The sequence below is a fragment of the Parasteatoda tepidariorum genome, chromosome 6, assembly GCF_982258835.1.
Source record: "Parasteatoda tepidariorum strain Cologne lab strain chromosome 6, Ptep-v5.0, whole genome shotgun sequence".
In the NCBI taxonomy this organism is placed as follows: domain Eukaryota; kingdom Metazoa; phylum Arthropoda; class Arachnida; order Araneae; family Theridiidae; genus Parasteatoda; species Parasteatoda tepidariorum.
Window position 1 is genome coordinate 61,355,567 of NC_141760.1, and position 21,695 is coordinate 61,377,261.

At 23.8% G+C, this 21,695-nt stretch overlaps 1 protein-coding gene across 14 annotated transcripts in view; it reads right to left on the minus strand.

Annotated features, from left to right (window-relative positions):
• Positions 1 to 21,695, minus strand: part of LOC107452311 (cell adhesion molecule Dscam1) — a 112,380-nt gene that overhangs the window by 61,841 nt on the left and 28,844 nt on the right. Inside the window, exons 1-2 of one of the 14 annotated variants that reach the window (XM_071178571.2) lie at positions 19,758 to 20,032; positions 19,045 to 19,341 (exon numbers count right to left, since the gene is read on the minus strand). The exons of 6 other annotated variants lie outside the window; for them this stretch is intronic. In XM_071178571.2, the coding sequence (XP_071034672.1) occupies positions 19,045 to 19,341; positions 19,758 to 19,839 (379 nt within the window). In that variant the 5' untranslated portion in view covers positions 19,840 to 20,032. Of the gene's footprint in view, positions 1 to 1,071; positions 1,369 to 1,515; positions 1,719 to 3,505; positions 3,803 to 4,501; positions 4,697 to 6,116; positions 6,414 to 6,628; positions 6,874 to 8,803; positions 9,098 to 10,367; positions 10,549 to 13,011; positions 13,309 to 14,493; positions 14,697 to 17,225; positions 17,523 to 17,691; positions 17,963 to 19,044; positions 19,342 to 19,757; positions 20,033 to 20,859; positions 21,157 to 21,695 lie in introns of those variants that run through there. 7 more of the 14 variants (XM_071178581.2, XM_071178590.2, XM_071178584.2 and 4 more) reach the window with 7 other exon arrangements.

Sequence of the window (21,695 nt, forward strand, 5' to 3'; positions counted from 1 at the left end):
AAAAAATCTTATATATCATAATTTTTACAATAAAAATTACCGTAAAATTATTGAATAACTAAAATTAAATCAATATTTCTCTAAAAATCATAGTACAATATTTATGGTAAAACGAATTTTACGGATGATGCACCCAAAGTGCCTGTGCTTTATACCGTATTTTGATACTGGATATTTCACTGCGTACTACAAATAATTCGTTTTTACTTTCACAAACCTTATGGCACAACACAAATACTGTAAAAGAATGTATTTTTTTAAATTATTTTAAAATAAAACGATTTTCAACAAAACTGTTTACAATAAGTTTTTATAATAGAAATAAATATTTGCATTCTGAGTTAAAAGCTCATAAAATAAAATGCATCTATTCTTTTTACTCCTAATTCGGTGAGAAGTAATAAAGTTTCTAATATTTCAAGATTCTATGATAAATTTAATTGTTTTATATTTAAAATGCTTTGATAAATTATTAAAATACAATGTAATAGAACATGTATAAAGTATGCACGATTATTGGATTCTTATAATTAATCCATACAATGCATCAGTAAATATTCATCATTAAAATAATTTCAGTAAGATTGTATGTTGAAGAATAGATAAATGGGTTTATTTAAGAAAGCTGTGAATGAAAATATTGCTATTATTATAGAAATAGTAAGATAAAAAAGTTTATAAAGATTTTCAATAATTAAATTCGCGAACTGATAAAATCAAATAAATTGTATTACAGTTTCACACTGCACAAACAATCAAGCAACATTTAATGTTATTCTGTTTTAATCTTACACTTGCAATGCGTATCTGCATTAGTAAACATTCCTCAATAAAATAATTTCAGCAAATTAGAACATTGAAGTAAGCGATTTGTAGCAACTGATCTAAGTAATACTGTAAAATAGTTGTCTGTAATGATTAGTAGCATTTTATAGATGATACATACGTTATAGAGATACGTTATAGACAGAGACATACGTTGTAGAGATATAGTATAAAAAACACTGTTTCAGAGTTAAATTCATTATAATATACATAGTTAAAATTTTGTAATATTCAAAAACATTTTACCATCAATTATTAAACTACCAGTCATGGTATCTTGTCCAAATCTGTTTGTTGCCACACAAGAATAATTACCAATATCAGATGCTTGAATTTTTCCAATTGATAGTTGCGAACTTGTCTTACCATTAGATGTTTTATACTTGTAATGTTTTTCAATCTCATAACCATTGTGCATCCACGAAAAAGAAATTGGTTGACTCCCCCGTCTTACTGTACACAAGAATTCTGTTGTGTCACCAATTGCGAGATTCGGAGGTATAAGTAATGGACTTAATATAGGGGCTTCTTCTGATGCGTAACCTTTATAAAATAGTTTTTCAAAAGGATTAAAATACATCATTTAGGGCTTAAGAAACATTCTAAGCCCATGAATTTCAAAACTGAGAAAATAATCGATCTCCTGTTACAGGAGATATGACATTTATAACAGTTACTAATAATACTTACTAAATTGAATGAAAAAGAAAATCCAAAATGTAAATATAACTGCAGAAAGCTTTTTCATATTAAATAAAATGAAATTGTTACGCTCTAATTCAGAAAAAACTTTAAATATACAGATAGTAATGCCAAGTGAGTTTACAATTTATAAATCAAACAAGAGTCAGTCTTTGATAGCCATTTGTTTATGCATCGTAAACTGTGACAGTGGCGCCACATAACGTTAAACATTATAAAAATATTTCGAAAATAAGTAACAGAATTAATTTTAAGGGCAAAATTTGAGTCCATATTTAAAGAAATACATATTATACAGAGAGTACAAAATTTATTCATTTTTAATAATATATTTTGTACTCAAGAAAATAATTATTTGCGTTGTGATATTGTTCTTTTATGTATACTTATAATAATGTAACGAGATACAAGATGTAATGCATATTTATTCACCTTAAAAAAGAGTATATCGAATTTACACATCAGGATACATTGAAAGGTCAGCGGTACAATTTTCAATTTTAATAATCACTTTAATAAACATTTAAAATAAGCGGTGATAAACTAAATCATATAAAAAAAAAGCATCGCAAAATTAATTATGTTTAGACAATAAAGTTCATATATTTAAAAAAAAGTAGTTTCAGTGGTGTTAAAACCTCCATTTTATGAGTTGGGCAGTTCGTAATTTCAACAGATTCTTTATGAGTTTCATTATTGAAATGAGTGTATTAATACAAAATAATAGAATGTAAACTCAATAATATACAGAATAAAAATGGAGACATACTACTCGAGCAAGTAGAATTACGTGTACACGAGTGATTGGAGACAACTACGCGTACATGCAAAGCAATATTTAATACAAAAAGTGTCTTAATACTGTTGTAATTAACCTAAAAAATTGTAGCACTAAAACTCCTCAGATTTAGCAACTTTTAACACATGAGTATTTATATTTTATGTCAATATTTACAGAATTTTTTTTTCAACCAACAACAATAAAAAATAACTCAGCAATTTCTAACAAGTGATTGCAGAAGTTGCTTTATATTCAACGTCAGCAATACTGAGCCTTATATAGATTTAAAACGAATACATTTCAGTTGAAAACATTTCAAGTTTCAAAAATTTCAGTCAATTATGTAACAAGTAATAAACTAATAATGAATCAGTTTCACGAAGTTTATCAGGCAGCCATCAATACAAAAATATGTACGATATATTTTCAATGCAATAGTGATGATAAAATTTTTTTTTAAATGAAACGTTTCAATTCTGAATTATTTGAAATATAATGCGCTATAAACCAGAAATATAATAAGACATTTTGAATCTATAATAGAACAAATTGAGAAGACAGCATATTTTAAATAAAACAACATATTTTATAATAAAATATGTTGTTTCTTGTTCTAAGTTGTTATTTTGAGTAAGATGTTTATAAAATATGCGCATTTTTTTTACCTACGATTATATATTTCTCTTTTTAAAGAAAAAATATTAAACTTCTATTTTACCTTCGGAACAAAAATTCGAATCTAAATAAATATTAGCAAAATGTGAAATAAAACTTTAGATCTTAAAAAATTTATTTATCTAATAAATGTTACTAAATAACGTATTTCCATTAAAATCAATCAGAAAGCCAATATAAACGAAAGAGTGGAAAAAATTTAAAAATATTTGTTATACCTTAAAAATAATATTTTTTACAAATAAAAGTAAAATTATTGTCTTCGTTTATATTTTAAACATACCCAATAATTAATTTAAAGAAACTAGAAAGCACTAGTGAAATAAATGCTATTATGGATATTTTGCTCACTAATAGGAAAAATATCAATTATTCTAAACCAAACAAATTAGCAGGCATTTATTAATGAGTAGAATATAACACATTCATTGTAAGACATTTAAAATACACAAAGTTATTGCATGAAAACAAAACATGCATATATTTTTACGAAATCCTGATATTACATCAATATATGCATACCTTCTATAAGAACACTCCCTGTTTTACTGTCTTCACCATATAAATTTCTTGCTTTACACGTGTAGTTACCATTATCTGAAGCAGTAACTTCTCCTATACGAAACATAGAACCTGTTTGAGATTTGGTCACTTTGTATTTTTGATGATCATTTACAAGATTGTAATTGTGATACCAATCAAAAGTAATAGGCAGACTGCCTCTTTTAACAGTACATGAAAGTTCTGTCATATCTCCAAGTGCTAGATTTGGTGGTATAAACATTGGATTTAGAATGGGGGATTCTTCCTTAGTAAAAGCTAGAAGTAAAAACAGAATAAATATTTTTTTAATAAATTCAATATTGATTTAGAAATTTATTTTACAAAATAGGAATATCGGAAGCATATAGAAATGTTTGAATAAGCAATGAGATATAATTTTGTAAATAATTGCGTTATTGCTGTTCTGTGATTCTCGGATCGTATTTGAAAATTACAGTTTTGGAAAACTTTGTATTATTTCTCAATTTCAAATTTAAATGTAAATTAAAATTTCGCATAACATTTTAATATGCAGACTAAAAACAATAGTTTATTTAAATTTTAACATAAGTTTTACATGTTATTTATAATTACTTTAAATAAATGTTTTGAAAAAAAATACTTTAGTTTTTCAAATAATAATTGTCAATGAAAAATGAATTTAAATACAATTTTCTATAATTAAAAAATTACATCATTGTATATTCAATAATCCTGATAATAATTCCACTGTACATTTATTAATCCTGAAGTTACAAATAAATAAATACTTACAAAAACTACAGAGAAACGTAAAAGTCTAAATTATTATTCTTTAATTATATAATAATGAACAACCTTAAATATAAAAGAAAATATCTCAAAATACTGTTTTAAAACTAACGTAAGAAAACTGCTAAAATTATACTGATTTATTGGATTATAAATAAAACGTAGATAAATAGGTATAAATTATTTTGAGCATAGAACACATACCCTTTTGCAAAACTAAAAGGCAGCATATCAAACTACATTTCCACATTATATTTTTCAGCAATTTATACCACGTTTAATGTATAGTCTTTTTTGAAATTCAATTGAATCAAAAGTTATATAAAGCATAAAACTAAATGCAATCAGTTTTAGCTAAGCCTTAAAAATCAAGCCTTAATATTGTTTGTTGAATACTGAGATAGCAGCGCCACATGTCGTTAGAAAAATAAAGTTAAAAACTATTGTTAATATTATGTGAATAAATTTATATGGATATATTTTATAAATATAATGCTGATTTTAAATACATCAAAGAATGCAGTAAAGAAGAAAATAAAGAACGTTTTTTTAAATAAAAATTAATAATTAGAAGAATAAAAACAGAATTAAGAAGTGATAAAACATTTTTAAATTGCAATTATTGGCACAAAATAGTATTTTGTTAATATTAATATGTAAAAATATACGAAAAAGAAAGAAAGAATGAAGTGTATTATATGCACGATATTTAGCCTAAAATACATTCTTGAGTTATACTTAGAAAATAAAAATAGCCTAAAACAAATTGATATTCTTGTATTAGCAAAAAGAGAAATAAATAAGAAAGAATGAGAATAATGCAAATACAGTAGCAGCGTTAGCACATAAGGCATAAAGATTGCATTGTTCAGTTCACATGGTTTCAACGTAAAAAAATAACATTAATTTAATTATGCTGTAAAAGTATTAGAACTAGTATATTTTATGTGTATTTAAAATTATTTTATGAACTCAAATTATAAATATAATGAAGGTACTCAATTTTAAGAATATGTAAATTAAAACATATTCAAAATATTTTTAAGAATATTTTTAAATTTAAGCCAACAAGTAATTTAAGTCTATAAAATGTAATAAAAAATAGCATTAATATTTATATTTAAAATATTAATATGTATAAGTAGTCATACCTTCATAGACAAAATCAGCAACTTCTTAAAAACTTTTAATTTTTGAAATCCTCGCAAAATAAGGTTTCATTAAACTGATACATCTAACTATTTTCTTAGGAAAAAAGTGATATTGTTTTTGAAATTTAGGCACATTGTTGAACTAAAATAATTTAACTCTAAACAAAAAAAATTTAAAAATGGCATATCTAATACATTTGTCGTTTCATAAAATATTTAAAAAGTACAATTTCTATGCAAAAAAATACATATCAGAAATTCTTTACAATAATAGATGCACAAAATAGATAGATACACAAAAATAAAAATGAAATAAATGTAATATATATAATTTAACTTACCTTCATCTAAAAACATTATCCCAACGCTGTTACATAATAAATCATCAATTTGAAACTCAAAATTTGCTTTGTTTTGGTGAAAAATAAAATGAAAATTTTTGAAATTAACTGCGCTTAAATCAACGAATGAAGAAGATATCCGGAAGAACTTTAAATGCTGAGGAGCAATAGAAAAAACAATACATAAAATGTTAAACAAACATTAACAAAATATTCAAATATATTACAAAATACTTTCAATCTCATTTTTACTTAAATTTAAAAACAATAAATTTCTAAAATCATACTTTCAATAATGCTTTTTTAAAATTAAGATGTCATTATTACCTTCAATAATAACACTCTGTGTTTTACTATCTTCACCATATGTATTTTCAGCTTTACAAGTATAGTTACCGATGTCGGAAGGTTTGATTTTTCCAATGAGAAAGTGAGATCCAATTTGAGAGCTTGATACTTTGTATTTTTCATGCTGTTTTATTAGTTCATTGTTATGAAGCCATTGAAATTGAATTGGTAAGCTTCCTCTTTTTACGGTGCAAGAAAGTTCAGCCATATCTCCTATAGCTAGGTTTGGTGGTACAATCATAGGATTTAGAACAGGAATTTCTTCATTTCCTTTAACTAAAAATAATTCAATTTCATTTAAATTAATCATCGAGAGTTTCAGCGTACAAATACACAAACTTCATATGAATTAAAACTATTGACTTATATAAAGTATTAGGTAACATAAATATTTTAATATACATAGTTACAAAAATAAGTTAAAGAAATATATTTAAATAATAACAGAATTGCCTAGACATTAGTGAAAAATGTATAAGAAATATACTAACCTAGGTGGGTGTATATCCAAATGATGATAACCATTAAGCACGTCATCTTAACTTGAAAATGTATGCTTACTTCAAAGTATTTCAATTTTTCAGTAATTAACAATTAAAGAGGAAATTTTTTTAATTATTAAATATTATCACATAATCTCTAACAAATGCCTTAGGGAAAAGATAAGCTTTTGTTGTGTAGCTCATTGTGGAAAGCTAAAAAAGAAATAACATTATAAATTACACAATGTGACTGCAGCGCCACATATCGTAATATTAAAGAAATAATTTCAGGTAAGTTAATATTAAAGAAGATTTCGTTTTAAAATAAACGATATTTTTTAAAACTTTTGAACATTCATGTTTAATAAATTTTAAAAGATCCTTCATGTCTATTTTTTCTGAAGGTTTCAATAACTTTGTAAGTTCCAGTAAATTTTAAAAAAAATTAGAAATTGAAAAGCAAGAATAAATAATAAGACCAAATAATTAAAATAATAAAAATTGTCATCATAGTTACTAATTACATTTATTCAAATAAAAGTATACAGGAGTTTAATAACATTTATAAGTTAAATAGTAAAACAATATGATTCAAGAAATTTTCAAAAGTGAATGCATCTGAAGGTTTTTCCGTAATATAAGTTCAAGTATTATGCATTTAACTTTAATTAAATTTCCAATGGATAAATAAATTAATTATTTTTAAATTCAACAAATCACCAATCAAAGTATTAATCTTCTATGCATATTTACATTAGATTTTGTATAAAAAATAATTTGCAATTTTAATTACAAATTAACTAATGTAGACTTCTAGACATTGTATAAGTAAATTGTTTCATTTGTCTTAGAAACAATGAATGTAAATGCAGTTTTGAAAGTATTAGTAAAACAGTTAGCCTTACAAAATTCTTAATGATTCATACGTAAATAGAAAAGTTTTGAAATTCCATAAGGCAAGAGATAATTTGATAGCACTAAAGTTTTATAAAAAAATAAATTAAGAGTAACCCAATATTTTAATTTATAGGATGGAGAATTAAAGAAGATTTATTGTGATACCTCTTGTTACTATTTCGAAGTTAATGTACATACACATTGAAATTGGCTATTTTCGCATTTATGCTCACAAATAGTTCCACAAAAATGAATAACTTCAGCTAAAAAATTATATACGTATACATATTTAAGTTATTTTTTCTAAAAGTTCGTTTTAGACACAGGCAAAACACAAGATATTATTTCGCTTCTTTTTAGAATTTTCTAAACAAATAATAATAAAAAAAACACAAGGAAGTCTCGGAAAATTAAAAATTGAAAAATTTTGCGCCATTTTATTATTTAGAATGACAGGAGGTGAAGTTAGCCATAAAAATAAGAAATGAAGTAGAGCATGGTAGAGGAAAAATTGAGGAAAAAGGTGTATAAGAGCTTTATCCAATGTTTCTTCATCATTGAACTTCTAAAAATTATGATATTTTCAAATTTAAATTAGTTTAATATTAGCAAATCATCATCATTTTAATTTAAAATGCATTTTGAAAGACAAAAGAAAGATATTTAAAAAAAATTTGGAAAAGGACAGTAATTTTAAACACAGTTCTATACATACAAAAAATGACAAAATTACATTATCTAGAAAAGAGAAAACCCTATCCCAAATACGTATATGTATGTGAAATTGAAATTAAAAATGTTTACAGTCTATTAGCTTATACCTATTCATTTCAATAATATCAATAATATCGGCTGGAAAGAAATTTTAAGCTATAATATATATTTTTAGAATTCCTTGTATTCATACTGTTAGTCCAAATGTCTGTGAGAAAGCTATTACTACTGTAAAGTTACCAAAATCTTAATTTCATTGATAGTCAACAAATATAAGTTTTCATAAATAGATTAAGTCTAAGAAGCAATTCTCTCAAAATAGTATTTACACTGTTTTATAATCCCATGAAACACAATCACACAAATTGTTCTATTACACATTATTGAAGATAAACTTTACAGGATGAAAAAAGTAAGTACACAAGAGAATCACTAAGAAGAATAGGTATTAATTAAGTACTTAAAGGTCTAAATCACGAATTTTATTATACATTCTTTAAAAAAATTGTGCCATTGAAGTAACTTTATTTGAGATATTTTTCAATACAAATATTTGCTGTCGATAATTCTTACCTTCTATTAATAGAGATATAACTTTTTCATCTACTCCATAAGCATTTGTTACACTGCATGTATAATTTCCATTATCTGTAGGTTGGATTTTTCCTATTTTTAAATGAGAACCACTACCACTGTCGGTAATTTTATATTTGGAAGAAGCAGAAACCTCAACATTATCTTTCAGCCATTTAAATCTTACTGGCACACTACCTCTTCTTATAGAGCACGATATCTCTGTGATATCTCCTATACTTAAATTTGGAGGAACAAGTAAAGGATTTAAAACTGGAACTTCATTGCAGAAACCTAAAAATGATATAAAGAAAACGTATTCATCTAAAGACATTTTAATTACACTCTTCAGCATTTATAAAATCAAATTAAAAACAATATCATGGTTTTAAGGTAATTGTAAAATAATTTTTATTGAAATTATGAAAAAATAATTACCCTGAATTTAGTTTTAGAATTTAGAAACTTTTAATTTTTAGTCATTAATAAATGTAATTATTAAACTAAAAAAGTTTAATCACAAATTTTAATTAAATCCATCTGATTAATAATTTTGTAATATATTTGAAATCAGATATAAGAATATAAACTACCTATTTGTAAATATATTTGTTTATACTTTTGATATCTAGGAATATGATCAAGTTAAGAAAAAAAAATTGGACACTTTGAAAAAGACGCACAATAAATAAAAGAAATACAACAATTGGACATAAAATGGCATTAAAAGCAAAAATAGTGCAGCATCAAGTTAGTTAAATTATGTGAATAACAGTGCAGGATTTTTCGAAGAAAAAAAAGATTAAAAACAAAATTAAGTTTTGTTTTACAACCCCAAACTGCGAGTACTATTTAAAATATATTGATTAAATTTAATAAAAATGAAGCAACATTAATGCATACAAATTTTAAAATATTTGTGTTTTTCGAAAACTAACAATTTAACTACAGGTTTTTTTTTATATTTTAAAATAAGCACAGGCAATAAACTAGGTTCAGGAATCACTAGATTTAGAAACCATTCAGAAACGTTTAGAAAATAATAGGTTCAAAATCAATTTCAAAATATGTTTGTTTAAACAAAACAAATAAATATTTTTAAAATTGTAGTTAAAAAAGAAATGATAATAATATATAAAATATAATCTTAGTCTTTTTTCTCTTATTATAAAGGTTATAAAGTTTGTATAATTAATTCTGGAAGCTTTTGCTATGATCTTAGTTAATATATTTAAGTACAAACATTATGCTAATTAATAGAATGACAGAAAGGTAATACTTTTATCATCGTATGAACATAATGATATTTTTTAACTTTAAAAAAGTTGTTGTATACACTAAAAACAATTTCAAATAATTGATATTCAAACGTCAAAAAGTATTATGCTGTAGAAGACTAAACTATGTTAAATTATTGGTATAACATTTCATCTCTAGACATTACAATTTGTAGTTATAATTTGCTTATTATTCTATTGTTATTGTATTCAATAGTTCTTGAAAATTCAGATTATTTAGACAAAACTCATCTTAATTGTAAGCAAAAAAAACCACAAGTACGTACTTTTTTGTCCAGTTATTAAAAGAATTGAGAAAACAATGAACGCGTTATTCATGATTGATAAGGCGTTATAAGTGTCTATGATGTTAGTTAGAATTATTCACAAAATAAGCAATTAGAGTAAGAAAGTGATGAGGCTTAGTTCGAGTTTATAGAGACAAACAAAGCGTAAATTTACATAAACGTGACACTAGCGCCACATATCGCATTAGGACACAACTAATTATAAATTTATTTACTCTAAAAAGGAAAATTTTTTATAAAATTCCTTAACTAATCATTCGATTCAATTTTCGGATTATTCGGGTACTTCATATATTTTTTGTTAATAATGAATCATTCAATTTTAAAAGTTATCAAAGTTTAGCTTAAAGCTCATCAGGGGATTATAGGCACTGAGAATAAAATAATTTAATGCCTTAAGGTTAATTCAATTTTTAAAGAAATGTTAATTTGAATTTTCATTAAATAAAATTCCTAAAAGTAAATAAGGCTGGTAAAAACTTTTATAAATTTTAGGCGAAAAAGTTTAAATCATTTTAAGTACTTTCTGATAATTATATTATTTTTAAATAAATTTGATCGTAAATGTGTGTGGAAATCACTAATATTTGTTGAGTCAGATGCTACTAATTCTAGTACATCAAAAAAAAAAAGACAAAAACAACTGAAACATATCTTAATGAAATAAATTTTAAGTTTTAAAATTTTTTCTAAAAGATCTTGCATATAAAATTTAGAAATGTAATAAAAATATTACTTTAACAATTAAAAAAGTTAAATTTATAATTATAAAATATAAAGTTTCTTTTCTAATGAAAAAATAAAATAAAACATCTTAATTTTTGATTAATTTATGGCAATTATCAGGAAAAGAAGACGCTTTTTTAAGAATATATATAAAATTTTTTACTAATAAAATGATTCTTCAACATGCTTTAAAAAAATATTGTCACAAAAAAGAAGCAATTTCAAACCTTTTCTATTTTTGAGTCTTCAATATTATAACTATTTGGCTCAAATTACGCTTATACATTGTCACAGTTACTCCTAAAATTAAGTTGCATTACTGCAACGTAATATTACTAATTCTTTGCAAAAACATCAAACATAGAAATTTTTTAATTCTTTTTAAAAATGAAATAATAGTATAGGACTTTCGTTCTGAAGTGTAAATACATATTACTTAGTAAAAGATTTATATTTCTGGGATTTAAACTATTTTGTTAGTATCAATAAATTGTTATGTTAACATCAAGTATGTTTTGTAAACATCAATCTGTCGTACAACATAATTTAAAAAAATTTTAATACTGTTTTTGATAATAAAATCAAATCTTTTAAAACAATTACATGATTAAATAATTACGAAGTTTTTGCGATGTACTTTTTATAAAATATATTCAATTTTGAAGATATTAAAGAAACTGCATTATTTTTTAAAGGAATTTTAATATTCCATTTCATATTATAAAAAATTTTTGTGCCTTAAAATTAATTTTTTAATAGTTTTTTAATTATTACCTGAAGTTCAGTTAATTAAGAAATATTTCCCTATGTAAAAACATGTCTTGCAATAATTTGTTTATCACATCAAATCAGGAAAATATCTGGTAAGTTCTTCTTTGAGTTCTAGTATCAAACAGATTTTTGATATCTTCTGTAAATATCAATCATCTTCTTTCGATCACATACTCTTTGAACAATTGACCTAAAAAATTTTCAATATCAGTATGAATTAAAATGACTGTTTCTTAAAGCTGTTTAAAAATTAATAAATAATTACCTGTTTTTTTAGTAGTCTTATACTTTTCTTCAAACAAATATGAAATCATGATATGATTTAAAGAAGATTATTTTATATATCTTTCAAGTAAATGCATAAACTTTGAAGGAATAGTTATTTTCTAAAAAGAATTATATGATTACAATGTAAGATAAATAAAGGCTAGGTCAAAAGTTTAAGGAAAAGAAATTAAACAATTCATAATAAAATTTATAAAGACCCTTTAATTTTGAATTCAATACATGAATATTTATTTTAAAAAATGCAGAAAGGACGCATTAGCAACATGTTTCTTATATGAATCTAAAAGAAAATTTATATAAAATACAAGCTGTTCCATAATTGCGACCCTTAATAAATATCTTTAAAATCCATTTCAAACATAAATAAAAAAAATTTAAGCCTTGGGGGCTAAAAAGTTATTAATTAAGCTTAGGAGAAGCAAAAAAGAGTTAAAATCAGTAGTTTAAATACTTGGGAATGTGGGATAAAAAATATCTAAACCTGTTTTATTAATAGACAAAACCTGAAAGTGTTTCTAATTACCTATTTTTAATTTCTATTTGCAGATACGTCTATCAATTAATACATCTATATTTCAATTCCTATCTGTTTCTGCATTAGATTAGATTTTAATATTTTCCTGCATTTAAATATAAATTTAAGACTAATTTTTTTGTATTTGTTTTGGTTTATTTTTCTCAAGAATTCCAAACTTTTAATTTATTTAGAGTGCTTTTTTACGGATAATGCATGAAAGTGTCAAGAATATAATAATAAATCATTTTATGCTAAATTTTGATTATCTACACAGCACAAAATTTTCGCACAAATTATATAGCAAATAAAAGAGCATTTTACCTTCAATTAGAATAATTTGAGTCTTACTGTCCATTCCAAAATCATTTGATGCTGAACATGTGTAATTTCCATTGTCAGAAGCTGCAATTTCTCCAACTGAGAAATGAGAGCTACTTTTGCTGTTAGAAATCTTGTATTTATGGTGAGATTCTACTTCAATACCATTGTGATACCACCTAAAATTTATAGGTAAGCTTCCTCTTTTAACACTACAAAAAAACTCTGTAATATCACCTATAGCCAAATTTGGAGGTGTTAATAAAGGATTCAGTAATGGAGGCTCATTTAAAGTGAAACCTAGAATTTAAAATTTTTTTTTAGCAAAGATCATTAAGAATAGTTCGATAAAGTTTGAGTCATAATTTAACATAAAATTAAGAAGCAACAATTAATTGAAATTGTAAAAAGTTTTGAAACGATATAGCAGTGTGACAGACGAAATAAAAATCACGAATGAATTTAATTTGATATAACTTAATTAAGTTCATGTCTGAAATCACTTGCCTTGAATATGAATAAGTTTATACATAATATATAAAGTACTTGTACAACGCAAAGCTAAGTATTTTGTGAAATTGCAAGTTTTTAACTATGTAAACTATGTTAAATTGTACGTAGAGAGTGAGAAGAGCCCTTATTAAACTCAAAAGTATGTCATTTTTAAGTTTTGTTATTGTTTAAAATGTTTTGGTGCAGTGAATTTTTAATTAAGAAATACACAATTTTATTGCTTTATGCTTATTTTTAGAATTAATAAAATGTTTTTTATCAAAAATATTTTTTAATTCACTGCATTGCAAACCTTTCTAAAAACATTGTAATTAATTGGACATTTTTTACATGTTATGTAAAATAATTTTGAAATATCAAGTTTTTATAGTAATTCAAATAATGTATCATTTCACCTGTATACTAGATTAAAAAATCTGTGACTTCAACTAATGGTCATAAATAAATTTTTATTAATAATAAATAAATTTCGACGTTGCGGTCATAAATAAATTTTATAATTATTAAATGCAATTTCAAAATAAAAAAAACTTATTTTTATCAAAATCATTGGTAGGTTAGACTGGTTACCTATTTAGCGATTGTATTAGGAAATAAAAAATGGACACTTTTGCAAAATAACACATGCTTGCTTTTTTTTTAAAACAAAAACTAATCCTTAATAGATTTTTAAAATTATTTGACTGTATAGATTAACTAAATTACCATTCTAGGTTTTGTAACATGCATACATTTTCAACCATTCTCGATATTAAAATAAAAGTATTTTCTTTTCGTTAAGTTGAATAATGTAGACCACTTAGAAAAAATACAATCTCAAATTACTCAGCATACTTAATAAGTTTCAATCAGTTTCACATTTATACATAATTTCATTATGAATGATAGACAAAAAAATATATAATCATGTAAACACTACACGGTCATTGTTAATTTCTAAATACATTATTTCTAATATTATATGTTACTTACTTATAATAATTACGCGTGTCATTACTGCACAAAGGAGCCAAAAATTGGTTGCGGAAAAAGTCTTAAAAAACATTATGTACGTTAAATTTAGAATAAATTTTGCATTATATCCCAAAGCTCTTCTAAGTAGTGAACAACAGTAAAACTAATATATAAAAGCTGATATTGAGTACGCTACAATTATTGTCATAACACGGTATAGCAGCGCCACTCAACGTATTATTTTAAAACTATTGTTAAAACATGTCTGATTTAGTTACACTAAAGAATTTTACTCATTAGTTTTATGCAAGCAAACAAAAAGTGAAACATTGAAAATTTAGTATCAAATAATGTATAATAAAAGCAAACAGCGACAGATATCAATAGTATTTAAATGAATTTGCTAACATTAATAAATTTTATTTGCTAAAATATATCAATTATATAATTAAAAAATTGTGCATGGTATACATAATAATCAATTAAATAATAAGACCTTTTAAAAGGAAAGATATAAGCATATATGTTTTCAAAAGTGAAAATAATTTTAAATTAAAATAAATTCAAAAATTTAACTAGCAAATCGTGTATATATATTTTTAATAAATAAATATTAATTCGCATAATCAAATAAATATCTAAGTTCATATAACCATCTTTCTTAAAAAACATTTTAAATTAACAAGAAAAATTCTTTAAAATACTTAGTATTCTATTTTTCGCCTCAATTCAATATTTAAAATTTATATTTAGTTTATTACAGAACTTAAAATATCATTTGTTATAATAATGATCATTTACTTAATTTTCTAAGAAACTTTCTTCCTATTTTCACACTATTACTATTTCATAAAACATTATATTTTCTGTATTTGAATAAAGTATTTATGACTACGGTAAAATTTTATGCTTTATAATGCAAAATATTATTTGGTTATTTTATTTCAATTTTTGTAGATTTTTATCCTAACTTTAATTCAAATTCTTGATATACACAAAAGTTTTAAAAACATTTACCTATAAAAGTATTTTTTTAAACGTATGTTATGAGACAAAACAATTACCTCCATTCAAATTCAATACTAAAATATAATTTTTGTAAAAAAAATATATAAGAAACATGGAAAAATAGTGAATGTTGTTAAAATTTTAGAAATTTTACCCATAATTTTAGAGTATTATTCAAATATTAATTAAACAATCTGAATAATACACTGTCAATAAAAAGTTTACATTGAATTAAAATCACTTACTGTTAAATTAATTCATCACAATCTAGGTTAAGAATTGATACTTCAAAAGTTGTTATTTCCTTCAGATATTAACTAAAATAAATTTAAAAAAACTGTTCAATCAAAATTATTTTATCCTAAAATCAAAATATTCAAAAAATGTAAGGAGTAATTACTTACTTAAATTAGGAGTGCTTCATTTTAAGTAGTGTAAGAAATAAATTCATTATCATTTTGCAAATCAAGCTAAAACAAAGTTCTTCATTCCTTGAAAATTTTAACATTATGGATGTGACATTTAAGTCAACTCTACTTCTAAAATATTTGAAGTAGCATCAATAGCACTTGATAAAAACAATAAAACTTTTTCATAGGGATTAAGAATTTTCATAATTCTCATTCAGGTAAAATGAATAATGATACATGTTTCTTACAACATGTTTGAAGAAACAGGATACATGTTTCTTTAAAGGTTTCTTACAAAGGCCATCTGATTGCTTAACTCACTAAGGATTGTTTTGAAATCATACAACTTTATTTTTCGACCTAAAATAGACTGTTAGCTCCAAAACATTAGTCAATTTAATTTATGGTATTTAATTTCATGGAACTAACTTTTCTTCCAATTACTCATGTCTAATTTGTCTGATTTTATGTCTGATTTTAACCAATTCAACGATGTTGCCATGTACCCTTACCGTAAATAATTTTCTTTCAATTATTAAAATTTCATGAATAAAGATACCTCTATATTTTTTTTTTAAAATTTAAGCATATATTCAAGTCATAATATTTTTTTACAATTTTAAATACTCATTTTTGATTTGATACAGTTCTTCATACAGTGGGATAAAAATAACTATTTATTTATGATGGATTAAAAACATCATATTTTAGTTAATACTTTAAAGTGAAACGGTTACTAAAATAGTTTGAAGTGAAATGGTGCGTTTATACTATCGTAAAACTTATAAGGTATTTCTAAACGAATACTTATAACAAAAAATACAACATTTTTATTTTGAACAATAATATAAATTTTTAACGCAATAAGAGCAAAGAATAGTTTTAAAGTTCAAATAATAAAATTAATGATATACGAAATGTGTTCGATTATGGAAGTGCAATGTCACGTGATTACTTTGCTCAAATAGAAGTCTTCAACAACATGAGAGACTCAACCAGACAAGGCTATTTTAACATTGTAGAGAGATGTAACAAAATGGAAGTATTTTTACACTTTCATAATATAAGTAAAGGGAGTAATCTAATAAACTTTTATACACTTCTTATTTAATAATGTTTATAAAAATTAAGGAACAAAAATGAATCACTCTTCAGTACTACATCCTTTTCCACATTAATGGCATCTAGATTTTAAATATAATGATCTAAATGTCAATATAAAAGCTACAAGACGAATCTACATTTTTAAGTTTTAAGAGTTTTATCAATGTATTTTAATGCATAAAATAGTTCTTTTTTAAAATGTAAATAACTGAACAATAAGTATAATACCTTCAATTACAACAGTTTCTGTTTTTTTATCTTGACCAAATGAATTCTCGACCAAACATGTGAAATTACCAATATCACTTGCTTGAATTTCTCCAACGTAAATAAGAGAACTGCTTCCTGTATTGGATATTTTGTACTTAGAATGAGAAAAAATTTCTTCTCCATTGTGAAACCATTTAAATGAAACAGGTAAAGATCCCTTTTTAATCGTACAAGATAGCTCTGTTATATCACCAATAGCTAAGTTTACCGGCACAAACATGGGGCGTAAGACTGGCTCACTCTCAGCAGTTTTGCCTTTAAAAAAATAAAGAATAAAATGTATCTTTTTAACTCTGAAGAAATATTAGTTATTAATTTTATTGTATGCTCTACTTTTAGTAGCATCTAGTTTTTAAATAAATAGAAGTTTCTACATTAATTTTTAATTTCTAAAACAACCTAATAAATGAATTTAAAAACTTACCTTCTAAAAATAGAGTACATATCAAAAATGAAGAAAATAAAATAGATATCGCCATTTTTCATATAAATTTGTAAATATTGCTGCCCGCTTCACGAGTTGTTCTCTAAAAATGATTTTTGTTAATTTACAGATAAATTTCAAAATTATGTTCAAATGAATACAGATATTCTACGTTAAATAACCTAAAATTATAAATGCAACGTGATTATATCTAAAAGGATATCTAAAAGGATAATAACCATAACACACGTAAATACACCAATGGTATTGCAGCGCCACATATCGTCAAAATATAATGTCAAATATTACAAATATGGATAACAGTTATTTATACCGTTATTTTGACAAACTATAATATCAGAAATTTATCAAAAATAAAAGAAATAATCATATACTTGCATAAATATATAGAAACAAGTTTATTTTAGTAATCTGATTTTGATAAAATTCAAAATTAGTTTATAGTATGATAAAGATGTAACATGGGTAAATTTTTTTAATGCATTCATTCTAAATAATCTAATAATTTACATTAATATATAACAAATGCTTTTAGCATTTGAAATTCTAAAACAATGCAACTACTGACTTTTTTTTTAATTTCTAAATCTAAAGTTTTTTATATCTTTGAATCACAGAAAAGATGTATTTCTTGCAATTATAATTTTAGAAAATTCACTAATGGTTTTGCAGGAAAGAGTTTTATTTGCAGTGTATCATATAGGGTGTAGAATTTAAAATAAGCCTTTGTAAAAAATCTGCAAAAATAATGTAAAATATTAAAAGTATCAATCAATGACATATTTAAGGATTAAAGAAAATGATTACATATTGATCAGCAGCAATCACATAAAAAAATATATATTTTGAAAAATTATTTATTTGGAGAATTCCAAATGATTAAATATTAGTAATGCAGAAAACAATTATTTATGTATCTATAGAGGCATATATTGTTAGTATATATTATAATATCTTCATGCAATATCGTTTTTATTATTGATTTATGATAATATTGAAATATTTAATATTTAAAGATGGAGTGAATTATTCACTCATTTAAATTATAAAGTATTTTTAGCATCAGTACTTTAAATACAATACATAATATCGAACTAATATTTAAAGTTGCTATAACTTGAAGATTTATTCATATTCATGAGAGATTTAAAAAAAGAAAATAGAAGTTTAGAGACTTTAGCTGAAAAATGTATTCGATATTTGAAAAAACAAATGAAACGAAAACAAATAAATGATTAAAAATTAACTTAAATAACAATATTGAGCATATTTTTTCATTATTATTTGTTACAGCAATTAAAGAAAAAACTCAACTATTTAATAACGTATTACCTTCAATCATTACAGCTTCATTTTTTTGGTCTTCACCAAATAAATTACTTGCTTTGCAAGTATAATTTCCAATATCTACAGCTTTTATCTCTTCAATCAGAAATTGAGATCCAATTTTAGAACTTGATATTTTATAATTTTGATTTTCTGATACTTTATTGTAGTTATGAAACCATTCAAATTTAATTGGTAAACTTCCCCTTTTGATTGTACATGAGAGCTCAGCCATGTCACCTAACGCTAAATTTGGTGGAATAACCATCGGATTTAAAAATGGAGCTTCTTCCTTTGCTGACACTGGAAAAAAAACATTTATTTAAGTATATATCTCAAAAAGAAAATAAAACTTAATAAAACTGAAATTTTATGATACAGATTGGAAGGAAATTTCTATTTAATAAACTGTCAGATCATTTAATAGTTATACTTGACAATAATTTTGCATTAAGCATGCATGTAAAAATATTAATTTATGAATGTTTTTGAATATTTGTGAAGTTTTGTAATATTTCGACGTTAATCTTGGTTGCATATAGAAATATTCTTGAATAATGAAATTTTAGAAAACGTCTATTGTTCTTTTCTTAACGTGAAAATATATCTAAAGTGACAAAGATAAATTTTCTTTAAATCTCTGATCAGTTCATAAAATATAAAATTCAAACAAATGTTATATTATAACTTTATATAAATTACTAAAATGCTTAACTTACCTTGGTTATGCAAAGCTTTAATCCATATTAGTACGATGACGAATACGCTTTTACTTTTCACGGGATGGAGAACGGGAAACATGCTTTTGAAACAAATTTAGTTTGTATTATTAGAGATAAACACACAATACACTGCTTCTTTTTTAAATAGTTGTAGTTTAAGCTGAAGTTGTTGTAGTAGTAGTAATAGTAGTGAACGAAATTAAGATAATAACAAGGAAGATCATGATACTAATCCATAACAAATAGTTTGCAGCACTACTGTTTGTGGATGCACGCTCTCCACATTTTCAATTGCAGCGCCACACATCGCTAAAATTTGGAATAAAAGTATGAATATTAAAAAAACAAAAAACAATTAGATCAAGAAATATAATTGCTACTTGTTTAATATCAAAAATAAATTTTTTTAAAAAGTATATTGTTTGTGTCAGGCTATTGTCGAAATAAATATCAGTTAAAGTTTACAAAAATTTGAGAAGTAGAGATGCTTAAAATACGCATTCCTGCTATTTAGAACTCTAACTCTTAAAAAATAATCAACTTAATTTTAAGCCATAATATTGCCATAATAATTCGTTGAATAATGTTTCGTAAAAACCTTAATAAGGTGTTAATTTGAACATTAGTTTTGCTTAAATCAACACATATTATCATGTTATCAAGTACTAGAAAAATTCATTCGTATGATCAAATGGTTCACCTGACATAGTACAATGGTTGCAGTAAATTCGAACTATAATTCAAAAAAGTTTCTAATTGTGTATGAATACTAAAAAAATAATTTTATTACTCTAATTTTAATATATAAATACTAACAATTCTTCAATTGACACTTCAAAAATAAATAATGTCACTAGAGTTCATACAGGTTTTTATACAAAATTCTCATTTTTTCATAATTTTTTTTTTACACATATTTGTATTAATACTTGTCATAAGAAAACAGTTACATAAATTTCAGTATGAAATTCTTTTATTCACTTTTAAAAAATAAATTGGAATACAATAACAATTGAATAATAACAATACCAATTGAAAAACAATTACATTTTCCTATTTACCTTTATTATTAAAAATTAAGTAATCAAAACTATAATACCTTCAATTACTACGCTTTGACTTTTGCTATCTTTTCCATAGATATTTAAAGCTTCACATGTATAATTTCCAATATCAGATGCTTCAATTTTTCCAATTCGAAGAAGTGAGCTGATATCAGTTTTTGATATTTTGTATTTTTGATGTAAAGATATAGGTTTATAATCATGGAGCCATGTAAAGCTGATTGGTAGGCTTCCTCTCTTTATAGTACAAGTCATTTCTGTCATATCTCCTATTGCTAAATTTGGTGGTATGAACATAGGATTAAGAACTGGTGGTTCTTCTTCACAAAGAGCTAAACAAAGAGTTTAATTTTATTCAATATAGAGGATGAAAATAATTGAAAACAAAATATATTGTAGTAATTATTTTCTTTAAATGTTTGTTACTATAGTATAAAAACTAGGTGAGTAAATTTCGAAGATATTTGATAGCACTATTGATGTTATCTCACAAATAATACATAATTTTGCAAAAAAAAAAAAAAAAAATTGTATCATCATTAGTTTGCAATAGCCTATAAAATATAGCTGTAAGTTTAAGATTTTATTTAAGAAAACAAGGAAAGTGGAAGAGAATGTGTGTGTTTTTTTTAAATAATTTTACTGCGAATTGTTTATGAATTTGTACGTTGCAATTAATTTGATATTCAAGATTTTTTGAATAAAATTTCAGGAAATTTTGCAATAAAAATAATATAAAGTGCTTAATGTAAATAATTTTTATTTATTGCAATGTACAAATATTGGAGGAAAAAGCAACTTTCATGATACGAATAAAAGTTTGATTTCTTCTTTTAAAATATTTTCTGGATTGTTAAGTTTGAGAGAGCAC